The sequence below is a fragment of the Mus caroli genome, unplaced genomic scaffold, assembly GCF_978045245.1.
Source record: "Mus caroli unplaced genomic scaffold, Mus_caroli_1 scaffold_1, whole genome shotgun sequence".
NCBI classification, from domain to species: domain Eukaryota; kingdom Metazoa; phylum Chordata; class Mammalia; order Rodentia; family Muridae; genus Mus; species Mus caroli.
Window position 1 is genome coordinate 64084801 of NW_028227256.1, and position 17085 is coordinate 64101885.

Genomic DNA, 17085 nt, shown 5'->3' on the forward strand with positions numbered 1-17085 from the left:
GGAATTTATTGAGTGCCTACTATGTGTTGATTATGACAACAAGGCAAGGCGTTAGTTATCTCTCTGTTCACGTGACAGAGGGAGACTGAGCTAGTGGAACAAGTAGAGGAAGTATTTACAACACATCTAACAATTAGACCTAACCAGAATCCTCCATGCTAAAGAATGCAGATCAGAAATTTCACAACATTGGTGCTGTTGTTTACTTGGGTACCCTGGAAGAATTAGTGGTCAGTTTTATATTATGAGTTTGGGTTACCTTATTTAGAGAGTCTTTTCTAAGACTGTATTAATAAATGACTCAAAGCAAAATTATCCTTGCTGTTCTGTCTGATGACTACAACATCTGACCTCCCATCTGAGATTGTCATCACCACCTGTTCCCTTCTTTGTGCTAATATTTGCTACATGCATCTTCATAGCCCAGACCAGAAAGAAACAATTCCTCACTAGTGTTCAAAAATTTCCCCAAAGGCAACTGAGTTTTCTCACCAAATTTTAATACATTAAAAAGGAAACCATGTAATTCTGTAGTATATGCTGACACAGATCCTTCCAGGAAACCAGTTGTGAATTCCTTGTTAGAATATAGTTAGTCCTCTGCCCCTGTATGTTTTCCACAAACTATTAAAAAGGTGCATTAAAAAAATCTAAGACCATTTTGTTTCTCCCTCAAATACAGGGTGGTAGCTCCTCCCATCATACTTGCATTATATTAACCACTGTATGATTTAAAGTCATAGACAGATGTAGGTGCGATGAACATAGGATACCATTTTATGTGAGGAACCTGAGAGCCATGGATTTGAGTACTTCCTGGAACAAGCACCCCAAGGCTATTAAAGGCAGGTGTATTGGCACAGGCTGTCTGCATAGAGGAGGGATGGGGTTCACCAGGAGAGGGTGGCTGCATCTGTGGCTAGAGGGCAGTGACAGCTCATGCTTCTGTGTGTCTGCTTACCTTACCCTGTCTATGATCGGCCTGGGAAGAGACTTTACTAAGGTTATGTATGCGAAGTAGATTCCTGTGTTACCTTAGCAGAACAGAGTATAGGAATGATAAGCAATGGTGTAGCATCTGTGACCTGAAGGGAGTACAAGTGGAGAATGCAATTCAGGCTGCATAAGTAGCAGGCTGGATAGAATGTAGCCAGGCGGGAAGACTTGTGAAAACTCTTTCCAAGTCTGCACTGTGCCTTCTCTGTCACCTGCTGGCCTCAGATGAACTCTGCTTTTTCATAGGGACTGAATATCATAGGGCACACAGCAGCATGACCAGTTATGTCTGTTTATGGCTGATATTGGCTCATAATAAAAATGTGTATTTTAGCTTTTGCTTCTGTTCCTCATAGATTGAAAACGCAAATTGCATCTCACACAGCATGCCTTAAGAGAAAGGAGAAAAACAAGTTTCAAAATTTGGGATGCATAGCTATAGGATGATGTAACTTGGATTTACAATGTAGGTAGAGATCACCACGTACTCCAGTGTGAAGGTGAAAGGTCACCACGAACTTCAGTGTGAAGGTGAAAGGTCACCACGCACTCCAGTGTGAAGGTGAAAGGTCACCACGTACTTCAGTGTGAAGGGAAAGGTGGTTTGCTTCGCTCAGGCTTTGATTCGGCGCCCTGGTTTTAACAACAGCACTGAAATCCACCACGCCTCCACGGTGGACTTGCATTTTCCATCCTCATTCACATAGTGATTTCTCTCAGGAATCCGTTTAAAAGGGAAATAAACCTTTTGTTTCCTTCAGTACAATAATACTGTGGGGGAAACCCCACTATACCTAGGTAGAGCTGCCAGTTTTCAAGGCAGTTCAAAGTAGACTTCCTGACAAACACTACAGCTAATAAAAGAAGACAATGTTGCCACAGTCCGTCTAGCAAGGCTTATTGTGAAAACGGTGCAGAGCCTTGAACATCCCTCACAGATCAGGCAGTTTGGGACACCTGCATATTAACATGTCTACCATAGGGAAATACTTTTATGCCGACTTCTACAAATTTCTGATATATTAAACTTTATTTTATTTACCCCTTCTGAGGCTCAAATCTACTATCAAACTCTATAAGTTCTTTTTATTTCTTTGCAGTTTCTAGATTTCATATTTTCTTTTCAACAGATTCTTTTTGCCTATCTCTTCTGTGTAATAGTTTTAGGCCCAGTGTCTGATTAATGTACACTAGTTTGGAACCTGGTGACCTGAATTCTGATGCCATCTAACTTTCCTTACAAAATACAATGGCCTTTGCTCCAAAATATCTCCCTGTGGGACTAGGGAGAGAGCTCAGTTGGTAAAAGTGCTTTCCTTGTATCTTCGAGGAACTGAGTTTGACTCCCAGCACCCATGTAAAACATCCTGACATGGTGATAATTGCAATCCTAATGCCAGAGCAAGGAAGACAGTCAGACCCTGTGGCTGAATAACCAGCTAGCCTAGTATAACCAGCAAGCTCCAGGCCAAGGGAAGACCCCTGAAGGTGACATCTAACTTTCATTTGTATATGAATACATGCACATACTTACGTGAACACACATGTGCCCGTCTACCACTTTCCTCCAGTCACATGAAAAAGAACAAATTATATTTCCTCAATCGTTTCCTGAGATGTACCTGCCAGCTACTTTGCATTTCCATGTGAAAAGATGAAGACCTGATGATGGTTATGAGTTGTTATAAAGATGTCCAAATGACAGAACAGCCGTACATAGTCCCTGTGGGTTTATCCTGTCAGCACAGCATTCTTACTTCCCATTTTATAAATATTTTCATTCCATAGGGTACCATGCTTGGGAAGATTGAATTTGAAGGCCAGTCTGTGGATTTTGTGGATCCCAATAAGCAGAATTTGATTGCTGAGGTTTCAACCAAGGTGAGAAATTTCTTTCATACTTTATAGTTTTGCTTCATTCACTCAAAGCCTACCAGTTTTATAATATTAAAATCTTCATCTTGGTGGAGGTCATGTTCAGCACCAGAGCTAAAGGGGCAAAGTGGTCCCATGGCAGGAAATACCTATACCATCAAGTCTTTGCATAAAAAGTCAGTAGCCTTCTCTTGTAGACATTTTTGGAGGGCTCAGGTCTCAGTTTAGAGGCTTTCCCCTGTAATTTTTGCTCTCCTCCTCTCTTTTGCTTGTTTAAGGTTTAGACCACATCAAATAGAAACACAGATCTGTTAGAGGTAGACATGGCATTGAGCAGGACTAAAACCTCCAATGGGAGATAGGAGATGGGATTAGACAAAAATAATAAAGGTCTAGGGTTATTTGTGCAGGAAAAAAAACCCTCTATATAAAAGACTTACTGTATTATATTTAAGCTAAATAATTAATGTCCACATCTAAGTAACTCCAAAGTGAAGTGTGCTTAGCTTTTATGTATCAAAGGTAGAGAACATGTTTTAGATCCATGCCTCTTTGTCTTGATGGAACGTCTTTTAAACCAAGGTATGAATGAATCTTATGTGCTATCCTCTCTGACCTCAGAGACCATAGGAGTCTGGTGAGAGAAGCAGACAAATCATCCAGTATGTACATAATCCTGTGCTAATGTCTATCCTTGGAATACTCATGAGTCAAGGCAATAGCATGCATGGTGCAGTAGCAAAATGATTGATTGAAGGCTCAGTGGAGGTGTTCAGGTTGCCAACAGACAAAAAGCTAGCTCCTATAGATAGATAAATAAACAGAAATGGAGCTGTTTATGGCAGAAATAACTCCATGTGTTCAGAAGTAGAGACCTGGGGCAGCTGGGTCTGTTCAATGAGTGATACATAAGTCGATATGTAGAAGCAGAGGATTCACTTATATGAATAATAAATTTGGCAGATGTCAAGTGGATACGTATGAGATCTAGAGTGTTTCATCTATCCGCGTATCATTGTCTGAAGAGCAGTACTGGGAAGAATGGGGAATCCATTCAGCGTGTTTGCAGCAGATTGTAGGTGAACAGAGGACCTAGTCACCTGATAGTAAAATCACTATCCCACCTTCCCAAATGTCAGGAACACTGGCTTAGAGAAATTCTCCATAAAGAGTTCCCATAAGAGGTCAGTTGAAAACACTACATGATCCATTCATTTTCAGAATCCTAAGGCAAATCCACACATCTGGCTACTTGTGATGTTTTGTATAGCTTCTGCCATTTGACATGGGAAGAACATGTAATTAACCCTTCCTATATGTGTAGGCTCCGGATCTGTGCATCTAACTAAATAAGAATCAAAACTACCGAAAAAGTTATGGTGACATCTAGCCTTCCTTTGCACATATTTATGTGAACACACATGTGCCTGTTCACCACCTTCCTCAGTCACATGCAAAAAAACAAATTGCATCTCCTTTATCATTTCCTGAAATGTAGCTGCCAGCTACTTTGCATTTCCATTTGAGTATACTAAACGTGTACCTCTTTTTCTCCTTGCCATTTCCTTAACAATACATTGCGACGTAATGACTATTTACATGCAATTTATGTCTTATTAGTTACTGTGAGTAAGCTAGAAATCACTTAGACTGTGCAAGTTCTGTGAAAATATCACATGGTCTTAGAAAAGGGGCTTTCAGCATTTGTGGGTTTTGGTTCTCAGAGTGTCTGATACTATTTCCAATGATGATGGCTGGATGAATGTAAAGTCTGTTTAGGTGGAGAATAATAGAAATGAGCAATTAAATTAATTCTTCTTATTACTCTGTGCATACATTCCTGTGTTTGTGTGTTTGTATTGATTGTGTGTGGAGGACAGAAGATAGTAGATTTTGGTGTCTCCTTTTACCTTTCTATAGGGGTCTGGATACTGAACCCAGTTCTTTAGGGGTTTCCAGCAAGCACATTACTTACTAAGCCATCTCACCAGCTTTATATTGTAATCCATGTCAAACCAAGGGAAAAAAAATCATAGTGGTAACAGCTGGTCCTGTTAATGCCTCTGTAATTGAATAATGTCATCACAGCTGTGATAAAATGTGTATTTGTACCAGGAAGTTATATAGATTTTATGAGTTTTGTTTGGTTATATGCCTTGGAAATGTTGCTCATTTAATTCATTGTCATCTCATCGCAATATGAAGTAGTTACAAATAGGTGATAACATTGTTTTATTTTATAGGAAAACATAAAGGAGCCCAAGGTTAAGACTAAATAAGTACTTTTTTTTTCTTTTATTAAATTAGATATTTTCTTCATTTGCATTTCAAATGCTATCCCCAAAGCCCCCTCTACCCTCTCCTGACCCTGCTCCCCAATCCACCCATTCCTGCTTCCTGGCCCTGGCATTCCCCTGTACTGGGGCATATGATCTTCACAAGACCTCTCCTCCCAGCCGTTACCTATGGCATGAATGGATCAGTTCAGAAATAATTCCCTAGATTCAGTGTTCTCTCTCCAGCAGAGTCACAGAAGGGAGAAAGTAAACAGCCAGCATCCTTTTTATACCTTTTCCTCAAGCACACTCTAAGGATGATGAATGCATAAGGCTTTGTGGAGAGGTAGACATTCCAGTTAAAGCAAGTGTTCTTTCAAGTATTCAGGCTGCATCTTTCATCTAATACTGTTGGCAAGCCATGGAGTCATTGTAAATTCAGAGTATTCTAGCTCACTCTTGAAGCCAGGACCAGTGTGTCCACCAAGTGCTCTAGGCTTCTTCCTCTCTCTTTTGTTCCTTTTTTCTTTTATGACTGGAGAATTGCTTCTTGGGTAGATGCTTATGAAAATCGATCTGCCTCCAAGCAGTACTTAAGACATAGATAATGATTATGACATGCTCTGGGTTCTTCTCTTATGAAATCTATCATTTAAATGCAATCGACTTTATGTTAATCTAAAAGGACCAGTTGGTCTATACTAGCTGGTGAGTTCTTATGACTTTTACTGATTTTACCCATTCAGTCTCTCTCCAGTGACTCAGGGCTACCCAATCTGATCTGCACTGCAATTCGACGATCAAGTGGCATTTAAGGCATGATGTATCTATTACCTTGTCTGCCTCCCACTGAATCAGGCAACACTATTTGAAACTTTCATTGCTAATGAGGCAAAACATGAAGATAGTAGTTAACTATGGAAGCAGCCAACTTCTTAAAGATCTTTCTTATCACTGTAATGAACAGTTTATATAAAACAGCAAAGTGTTTTTTTTTTCCTCATAAAAAAAGATACAGTCTGTGCTATTTGCTGTGCTTTTTTTACGCAAATTGATTTTTAACTGTCAGTCACTCCCTAGCAGTTAACAATCAATCTGTTACCCATCTAAGTACCAAACACCCTCCGTGAATTTACTGTCCAGGCCTGGTGCTTATCACTGGAATCTCCTCTCAGTGTCTTCTTTCTTTAAATGCAGGATGTCAAGGTGTTTGGCAAAGGAAACCCCACGAAAGTGGTAGCTGTGGACTGTGGGATAAAAAACAATGTCATCCGCTTGCTAGTTAAGGTAAGAGATCCGTTCCCCAGAGCTGAAGTTTGTAGTGCTGTTGTATTGTTTGATTCCCTTTGTTTAGGAGAGAGAAGGCTTATTTGGGAATGTTGGGGATCTCTTCACTTCTTGCTGCCTTTGATCCACAAGACGACACATATATCCCTGTTCAAATAAAGGGCACAGACAACTATGTCTTTTTTTTTTAAAAAAAATCCCCAAGAACCAAAAACCCATGGGAAATGGGAACTTTTTAATCATTTATTTGTTATTATATTAATTAATTAATTAATTAATTAATTTTATCCTTTTAGTTAGCAAAGAACAGGGTTTTCTTAAGGCCATTTGGCGCATGCTCAGTTTTTGCTGCCCACCCCCTGCTCCCTGTTCGTCTCTACTTGGTTGTTTCCCCTCTAGTTTCTTCCTTTCACTTTTAGATCACATATACGCTAGCCCCGCCACATTCCCCCATAGAACCTCCCATTTCCTCCTCATTGGCCTCTCTCGTTTTTTCCAACCTCTACTCATACATATTCCAGTGCAAAACATATACATATGCATATATGTATATATACATAAATGTACACACATAATCTATATCTACATTACCTAAGGACATAACCACACACACACACACACACACACACACACACACACACACACACAGACACACACGAGGGAGGAGTTAGGAGCCACACACGATAGAGAGCCTGTACTATTCTTTTGAGCCTGGATTGACTGTTCTTATCACTTATTCTGAGAAAGTCTACATTCACTTTCATTGAAGTTTGGAAATAGAAAAAAGTCAGGATTTGTCTGACAGTTCCTCTGTTGGACTACTTTTATGATGAACTATGTTTGCAAGGATTACGTCTTGATATTGTTTAAGACTTCTATAGGGCTTTATGCAATCTCTTAGAAAACAAAGTAAAATTGAACTTTAAAATCCTTAAGGAGAATTTCACAACATTCCAGCAGCATTTTATTAAGTATTATTTTGCTAGAGTTTCTCTTTATAACCCTCCCACTTTCAATCTCTTTCTCTCTGTGTCTGTCTCTCTTTCTCTCTTTGTCCCTCTCTGTCATGCACACACATATCCACCACAAACATACTTTCACATTCTTACCCATATTTGCTTAATATCAAACTAGTGTGGATACAGGGGAATTCTTCAGCTCATCTTCTCATCGTCAGAGACTATCAGCAACATTTAAATAATGATTTTTTTCCTCCAATTTTTTATTAGGTATTTACTTCATTTACATTTCAAATGCTATCCCAAAAGTCCCCTATACCCTCCCCCCCCCCCCCCGTTCCACAAGCCACTCACTCCCACTTCTTGGCCCTGGTGTTTCTCCTGTACTGGGGCATAGAAAGTTTGCAAGACCAAGGGGCCTTTCTTCCCAATGATGGCCGACTAGGCCATCTTCTGCTAAAGATGCAGCTAGAGACACGAGCTCTGGGTAATGATTTTAAATGATCAGTTTTATTAGCAAAATTTTTCATGGATCTTTTAGTAGCAGATACACAAAGGGCCCTTTCCTAGTCTACTCCTATTTTTGCTATTTTAACTCAAATTGCTTAGTTTTTAGTTGCACGAATTACAGGACTCTTTAACTAAGGGACTGCTCTAGTTGGGTAGAGCCTGTTTGCTGCCAGGAAACACAAAGAACTTTCCTCAGAACACTCCACAGCCATTGATCATAGAGTCACTACTAAGTTCCCTTTGCCCAGGCCTGGGCCAATTTTCAATGCTGGCTCCAGGTCACTGATCTCACACTCTGGTTGTCCACTGAGGTCACTGTTGTATACTGTACCTGAGTGTCTTATGGTGTCATTTGTCAATCTCATTTATGTTTAATGGAAAAATATTCCAAGTAAACCTTCAAAACCTCATCTCAGGGAATGAAGATTTGAACCCATTCAAGGAGTTCAAAGGGGAACTTTCAAACATACCAAGTAATTAAACATTTTTTTCCACTGGAACTTTCTTTATTTTCTATCTACTCTTCATTTATTTTTATGATCTTCCTTCCTTCCTTCCTTCCTTCCTTCCTTCCTTCCTTCCTTCCTTCCTTCCTTCCTTCCTTCCTTCCTCCCTCCCTCCCTCCCTCCCTCCCTCCCTCTCTCTCTCTCTCTCTCTCTCTCTCTCTCTCTCTCTCTCTCTCTCTTTCTTTCTTTCTTTCTTTCTTTCATAATAGTTTCACTCTTGGAAAGCTCTATGCATTTACACGATGTATTCTGATAGGATCTTCTCTCCACAACCCTGCTTCCAATCTTGTCTCCCTCTTTCCCTTCTGTGTTATGTCCTCGTTGTATTTGATTCTGTTTTTGCTATTAATTCAGTTCAGTCCAGTTAGTGCCTATGTGCCCATGAGTGTCTTTCTGTGCCTTGGAGCATGGCTACCTGCGGCTAGACCAAAGGAGAGCTCCTCTTCTTCATCAATTTGCCCACAGCTTCTCTGATGGACATGGAGCCTCAGAGGTCCCCCTTCATCTGTACTGGAATATTGGCTTGCTTGTCCTTCCACAGTTACTGTGAGTTGATGTGTCCAACAGCTGTGCCATGTCCAGAAGCCAGCATTTCCCAGGTCTCCTTCCATTCGCCAGCTCTTACATGCTTTCCTGCCCCCTTACATCAATGTCATGAACCTCAGATGGTGGGAGGTTGACATGCCTGATCCATCCAGAGCTGAGCACTGAATATTATTCATACGTGGCATTTTGAGAACTGAGTCTCTGCACTCACTGCTACCTATTCATATACTACTCACTGCTAAAAGAAACTTCTCTGACCAAAGTTTTGAGCGCTGCACAGAGCTATGGGAATAAACATACACATTTGAAATCACGATTGTTTAAGAAAACAACAGCAGTTAATTCCCTGCTAGGGCCTATGACCTCCTCAGGCATGAGATTTTGACCAGGTTTATAGTGCCAGTCATGAAATCTCCCTTGTGCAAACGGCCCCCTATCCAATCAGCAAGAAGTTGGTTATCCCCATAACCTTAATGCCACTATTACAATAGTGGACACATCTTCCCAGCCAGTCAGCATGGGAGCATACCATGTCCAGTGCTGCATCAGGCCATGAATGACTTTCTTCCCCAGCACCTTGCCTAGCAACTTTTGGCACTTTGTAAGCTTGCCAGAAGGACAGGGATTTTATTCTTCAAGATCGCTACCTCTCTCTCCTGCTTACTTTTATGAAAATCATTTTGACTTTCTTCTCTCAGGATATGAAAGGTTGAAAAAAAAACATAGGAAGAAAAAACTTAAATTTTGTCAGACAAAACAGGAGAAAATGAAAGGGTTAGATGTGGTCATACATTTGCAGAGATGGCTCTTCTTTGCCACTCTGTGCTATAGCTGCTGAGGTGGTAAACAGCCTTGCTGTCCTGTGCTGGGGAGGCTAGCCATTGAAGCCATTAGTGGGAATATGCCACTTGTTTTATCATGATGAAACCTTCAATGCCTTTCCCCCTCTGCTTCTTATTGATCATTTGGTCCTCCTATGTCATATAAAGCACAATGGGCCACTCACATAACATTTTATTCAGTGTTACTTGTTTAAACACTCTTTTATTTCTTTTAGGGGCTGGTTCATCAAAAGAAGATGGAGCGAAATCACACATTAGCAGAACAGACGCTTAGTTCATCTTTCTTGCATTTCCTTTGCAGCGAGGAGCTGAAGTGCATTTGGTCCCCTGGAATCACGACTTCACCCAGATGGAGTACGATGGACTTTTGATTGCTGGGGGACCTGGGAATCCAGCTCTTGCACAGCCACTAATTCAGAATGTGAAAAAGGTGCAGTGAGCCTGGGGTTGTGTGTAACTGCTGGGGTAGGGGCGGGAGGGTGTGAAGGGCATTTACCCCGTATTCTAAAGAAGCTATGTTTCATTTATTCAGGTATTTTTAGAACTTATATTAGGACTTTGGAGGCAATTTTAGCATAGGTATTTTAGAGAGAAACAAGTGAGGACTCTAATTAGAAGAAGTGTAGCTTTCCTTTAGGGCAGAGTAACCTTGTCATGGCTTCCTCCACTAAAAGTAGTACCTGGCTGGAGTCTAAGCTTCACCTATAATGTAGCCCTCACAATTGCAACATGACAACCTAGACCTCATCTCAATGCAGAACCTATCAGACCTTCAGGTTTTTAAAATGTTAAACTATATTTAGTTTAATTTGAATGGCAAGAACATTTTACTGAGTTCTAATGCTATAGATGCACCAACTGTGTTTTTTTTTTTTTTTTTTTTTTTTACACTCTAACTTGCAAATTCTTTACTGATGAGGGGTGGGGGGTGCTTTAGCTTTTGATCTTTCAGAGACAGTTCTTCAGTATCTGTCTTACTGCATTGATGATCTTCCCTGATATAGATTTTGGAGAGTGACCGCAAAGAGCCATTGTTTGGAATCAGTACAGGAAACATAATAACAGGATTGGCTGCTGGTGCCAAATCCTACAAGATGTCCATGGCCAACAGGTAAGGCATTATGACTGTTTGCAGTCAGACTACCTTTGAAATACCACCGGTAACCAAACACAAAAGGCTTAGAGAATTTACATAACGTTTCTGCAGAGTAAAGGACAGCCATCCTATTATGTAGTTCACAGTTGTCTGACCACCTGATACCACTTTTATTACATTTCTGAGAGGCAGCCTTCTCTAACGATAACTTTGCTATAGTTTAAGGTTATTTTCCTTCTTACAACATGAATTGAAGTTATAGTACTCAATCTGATGGTATTCCAAGGGAAATTGGTCCAATTTTAAGCTTAGTTTAAGAACATTGATAAAATTTAAGGAGCTAGGATGTCACAAGATCTGAGGGAACAACATACCCTCTGATTCACTTCTTTGCCCCCACCCCAATTCAACACCAGATGCTGTCCCTCCCTCCCTCCACACACAGTGCAGCTCAGAAGGATTCTGATCTGAGAAGTCATCTATTGGTTAACTCTGACAGTTCTCCTCAGGTTTTAAAATTACTGTGGCTCCTTTAAAATACATTGCTTATTTGTCTTTCTGTTAAGCCAGCATGCAATTCCTTTTGTTATGAGTGCCTTTCTAAAACTGATTGTAGATGTTTAATAGACCTGATATTTAAGACTCAACAAAGCTTCCTGAGTTGATTATTTTTCTTTTTGGAGGCTGAAATTATTGGGATTAACAATCTGTGACTCTTTTCACAAAGTGATTTCCACAAACGCAGTTGAAAGTTCTGAATTTGGCTTTATGAGTAACATTAACATTCTCTTCACTTTTCCTTCCCCCTGCTCTTTCTCTGCATCTCTCTCCAGAGGACAGAACCAACCTGTTTTGAATATCACAAACAGACAGGCTTTCATAACTGCTCAGAATCATGGCTATGCTCTGGACAACACACTCCCTGCTGGCTGGAAACCACTGTTTGTGAATGTCAATGATCAAACAAATGAGGTAAATGCTCTCAACAATCCTGTTCAGTTGGAAGTGAGAAATTAAGGGCTTTTCATGGTCTCTTTTGTACTGCTTTCTCATGTCTATGTGGTATGCACGTGTGTGTGCAAGTGCACATGCATGTGCATGTCTACTGTGCAGGTATGTGCACCCAAGTGTGCACATGGGGAGCCCCAAGCAGGACACCCAGTTTCTTCCTGGATTGTTCTTCACATTACTGTCTTATGACAGGGTCACTCATTGAACTGGAAAGCTTTGGCTTGGCTGTCCTGCCAGTAAATAAGCTCTCAGGAAGTGTCTAGCTCCATTCCTTAATGCTGAGGTTATAAGAACATGCATTGATTTGCTTAGCTTCTTACACAGAAGATAGGGACTTAGACTCAGGTCCTTTTGCTTGTAGTTCAAATGCTCTAAGCCATAGAGTGATCTCCCCAAACAGCCTGTCACTTTAAAAAAAGTAATTGCTCTCTTACTTTCTAATTAGTTGACTTGTTAAGAGCCAGCACTTGCACCCCCCTCCAGAATCCACCTTATACATCCATCATAATTAGGGGTCAGTTGATACAGATCAGTTTGAAGGAAGCCCTTGGTGTGTCCTTGAGTCTCACTTAGCACTAGAGTACCCTCTAAGAAGAACTTTGGGAAAGTCATTTACATGTTGGATATGAGAATTTTGTTTTATTTTGAAGAGATCCCAGAAGAGATTCAAAGGTTATAGACCACATTCATTGCTTTTTTTAAAAATTATTATATTATGGAACCCTCATCCAGCTGTTTCATTGTTGGGCTGTTTTGTATTCTTACTTAAATAGACAGGTGAATCTTTAATATTTCCAACCATGTTACTTAATAGTACTGGGACTTTTCCAGAACTTTATTAAGCACTTAACTTGGTTTCCTATTTGAACTTTATTATCTCCTGAATAATACATTGCCATACTTGACATTTGTTGTCATAGAAGGAATTTCTCACTGTTTCTTATTTCTTTAGGGGATTATGCATGAGAGCAAACCTTTCTTCGCTGTGCAGTTCCACCCAGAGGTCAGCCCGGGGCCAACAGACACTGAGGTATGCCAGCCAGATGATGTCTGTTATATACTTGAAAAAAAAATCAGAGATGCTTGTGTGTGAAGACTCAAGAAACCAAAATAATTGGCACATAATATTCTCAGGGAGTGTGTTTTGGTACCATGCATTTTGTATTAAATTCCCCCACGAATATCATAGAGTAAATTTTAATCTTTTCTTAAATTTAAATGGGGAAAGCCCTTAAGAAGCTCAAAGCAATGCTATGGTGCTATTTTTATGCATTATCATTCTAATATATTTAGTTCTGAAATTTACAATTGTTGTGCTATGCAAATGAATTCCCTCTTGCTCTTTCCATCTCATAACTGGAATGAAATTTTAATCCCCCATCTGTGAGTTTAAAAAAATCCCTATGGCAACTGGATGTGTATCCACAGAGGGAGAATAAACAGCAGCAGGGGCAGGAAAAGGGGCAGCAGGGAGGGGAAAAGGCAGCCTGCTTGGTCACATGATTTATGTGACTTTTAAAATAAGAACCCAAAGGAATGCTTAGAGCAGTGTGTTTCTAACCTAGATATCTTTCTTCTCTTCTTTCTTCCTTTCTTTCTTTCTCTCTTTCTTTCTTTCTTTCTTTCTTTCTTTCTTTCTTTCTTTCTTTCTTTCTTTCTTTCTTTCTTTCTTTCTTTCTTTCTTTCTTTCTTTCTTCCTTCCTTCCTTCCTTCCTTCCTTCCTTCCTTCCTTCCTTCCTTCCTTCCTTTCTTTCTTTCTTTCTTTCTTTCTTTCTTTCTTTCTATATCAGCTCTTGGTTCAGTATTCAAGCACACCCATCCCACCAAATTTCACAATGACTTCTACCCTGACAAACCTGGCATGTCTGGAGTGACTCCTCTCCTGCATCCAGGTGCCTCCTCAGGAGCAGTGCTGGCCATCTAAGTAGTCTTAGATATTTGCAGGTTTTTTTTCTTTTTTTTTTTTTGGTCCTTCCTATTGTTTGGAAATATCAGTTCACAATAGTCAATCCAGTATGGTTTTAACTACTCATGATGAACCTAAGAAAAGCTAAGCAGTAAAATGGTTACGATCTTCATGTAATTCATGCTAAATATTTTGGTTTTAATTTAAAATTTAGCTGCAAGACCATGTTAGCACCTCAGATTAGAAAAGATGCAATTATTACATAGAATCTGAGCACTGTGACTGGCCATTTTATTTATTTTTTTATTTTTTTTGGTTGCCAAATAATTGCAAAGTGAATACTTTTGTTGACATTTGAGATGTCTAGTGAAGCAACAGAAGTAAGCTCACTGGTAAAGTTTAAGAATAATCTCTCAGGGTTATATTTTAGAGCCAAGAGAAATTAGAAATAGCAGTATTTCCAACTGTAAGGTGCATCCAACTTCTCCATTCAAGTTTTGTTCGGCTAGAATTGGATTCACATGAATGGTATGCAATTAACGAACCAAACACTTGGTACGCTCAGAAGGCAGTGTGAGACATGCTTGTTGACCGAAGGGAACATCTCATCTTATAGGACTTGTGAATAGAACCCAGAAGGCCTCCAGAGGTTTAGTGTGTGTGTGTGTGTGTGTGTGTGTGTGTGTGTGTGTGTGTGTAACAGTCTAAATGAACCCTCATCTACTGAGTCCTTTCTGGTCTTCCCTGAAATTTTTATCTGGCTTAATTTGTAAGAGTAGACATTCAGTTACTGGAGCAAACTCAAAATCCAAACTACAATCACCAAGTAACAAAACCTCCAATATCCATGAGAGAATTTACAGTAAAACAAACAAACAAACAAACAAACAAACCACACAAAGGTCTCCTGAAGCTCCCACTTAACTGAGCGTCAGCCATGTTGTTAGAAACCTCTCAAGTCCAGAAGTATGTAACTAGCTGGTTTTGTTTTTCTTTTCTAGTACCTATTTGATTCCTTCTTCTCCCTGATAAAGAAGGGCAAAGGCACCACCATTACCTCAGTTCTGCCCAAGCCAGCGTTGGTGGCATCTCGTGTCGAGGTCAGTAGATGTGGACTTGGTTTTGGTTTGTGAGTCACATATTCTCTCACTTGATGCCCTTTCCAAGAAAGTGATGTAAATTATATTAATGCCTATGAAAAATGAACAGCAACATTATATTTTTCTGTTATCTGTTCTTGGTAAGTCATTGAAATTTACATTAAAATTTTAAATATTTCTATTAATTCTTTGAGCATTTCATATGTATTTTAATCATAGAGACACACCTCCCAGATTTCTCCCAGATCCACCGTTCTTTCCTACCAGTTAGGTTTGTGTCCTCATTGTTTGTAAGTGCACCAAATACAATTTGTGGTGCCCGTATGTTCTTGTATGTGTCGCCATTCACTCACATGGCCCCAGTCAAGAAGGTTGACTTTCCTCCCAGCAATTAATCCCCAATAGCTTCTCAACTAAAGGTGGGACTCCATGTCTAATTTTTCCTTCAATTCTGGAATTTTGTCTCTCCTGAGCTTGTATAGGCCTTGTGTCTGCTGCCACCACTTTCCTGAGTTCATACGTACAACTACCCTGTTTCATTGTAGACACTCACTGCTCTGGCTTCTACACTCTTTCTGCCCCTCTTGCAAAACTAACAATCCTCGAGCTTTGAGATGATATATATATATATATATATATATATATATATATCCCAATTAGGGTGAATATTCCCAGTCTTCTATTTTCTGCACAGAACCTTTGTCTAAACAAATCACACAGCACCTCGAGGATATCCTACCATGATTATTCTGCTAAATAGACATAGTGCTAAACCTTTTCCCAGTGACTTATTTTTGTAGCCAGAGATTAGCGCTTTTCTCAACCCTCATCAGCAAAACTTCATCTTGCAACAGATGGTAATTAACACACACAGAGACTCACACCTGGTCAAGTTGCAGAGAATAAGGAATTTTCACTTAAAATACTGCCTTCTGAAATTCCCTTCTTCTAGGGTAATAATAGCAACATACCAAAGAACAGCATTTCCTTTATTTTACAATTTGGTATTTCTCCATTACCCATTCCAAATCTCACTTTGTAAACCTTACATATACTTAAGAATCACTGCACTAGATACAATTGATAGAATATTTTTTAAAATTCTATCAACTATTTACTTTTTTTTTTTTTTTTTTTTTTTGGTTTTTTGAGACAGGGTTTCTCTGTATAGTCCTGGCTGTCCTGGAACTCACTTTGTAGACCAGGCTGGCCTCGAACTCAGAAATCTGCCTGCCTCTGCCTCCCAAGTGCTGGGATTAAAGGCGTGCGCCACCACGCCCGGCAACTATTTACTTTTTAATGGATGAATCTCTATTCAATATGGTAAATGAAATTTTATTATTTTACCTCTAAAGGCAAATGGGCAAAGATTAATATGTATAAGACCTAAATCATATATTTAAACTTAAATGTTACTATGATAAAGCTTTTATCTCTTTTTAATATTATAAATTTTAGAAGAATGTTTTGCATTTACAAAACATACACATTATATGCAAATATATTTATATACAAATTTTTTTGTCGAGTAGATGCATTTGGTATTTACATATTCTTAAGTCAAATATCAGCTTCTTTTAAATTTATTTTTGGAAAGGAGACTGGAATGAGAGTATTTTAATTGTTAGTCTTTTCCCCTGGGAATCATTATATAAACCCAGACAACATAGTTTGGCTCTTCTCCTTTTTGCGAATACCTTATTTCCATTACTGAGAAATGATAGTAATGTTTCTTTCTTATTATTTACAGGTTTCCAAGGTCCTTATCCTAGGATCAGGAGGTCTGTCCATTGGTCAGGCAGGTGAATTTGATTACTCGGGATCTCAAGCTGTAAAAGCCATGAAGGTGAGAGAGCATGAGCTTTCCTAGGATTAATATGCTCTCCTTAATGAGTCTAATTAGTATCTTGTAATTTAGATTTATGATACTTCTTTTCAAAGTCACTATAATAATTTTCCTTAGCTATTGGTAGAACTCTGTAGTAAAAGTTGGGTCAAAACCAAACTAAAACTTTTAACTATTTCCAATGTGCACATTTGCCAAAGTGGTTGGATTATGTACATTGTTGTCTCTCTACATTGAAAACATGAATTAATTTTTACTGTTTCAGTTTTTTTTTTTCGTTTTTTGTTTGTTTGTTTGGTTTTTTTTTTTTTTTTTTGGTTTTTCGAGAC

At 39.2% G+C, this 17085-nt stretch overlaps 1 protein-coding gene across 1 annotated transcript in view; it reads left to right on the forward strand.

Moving 5' to 3' along the window:
- The window catches only part of Cps1 (carbamoyl-phosphate synthase 1), a 107142-nt gene that overhangs the window by 22178 nt on the left and 67879 nt on the right, over positions 1–17085 (forward strand). Inside the window, exons 6-13 of the mRNA XM_085838147.1 lie at positions 2785–2877; positions 6345–6434; positions 10099–10227; positions 10802–10908; positions 11727–11865; positions 12857–12934; positions 14812–14910; positions 16661–16756. Coding sequence (XP_085694273.1) covers positions 2785–2877; positions 6345–6434; positions 10099–10227; positions 10802–10908; positions 11727–11865; positions 12857–12934; positions 14812–14910; positions 16661–16756 — 831 coding nt within the window. The remainder of the gene's footprint in view (positions 1–2784; positions 2878–6344; positions 6435–10098; positions 10228–10801; positions 10909–11726; positions 11866–12856; positions 12935–14811; positions 14911–16660; positions 16757–17085) is intronic.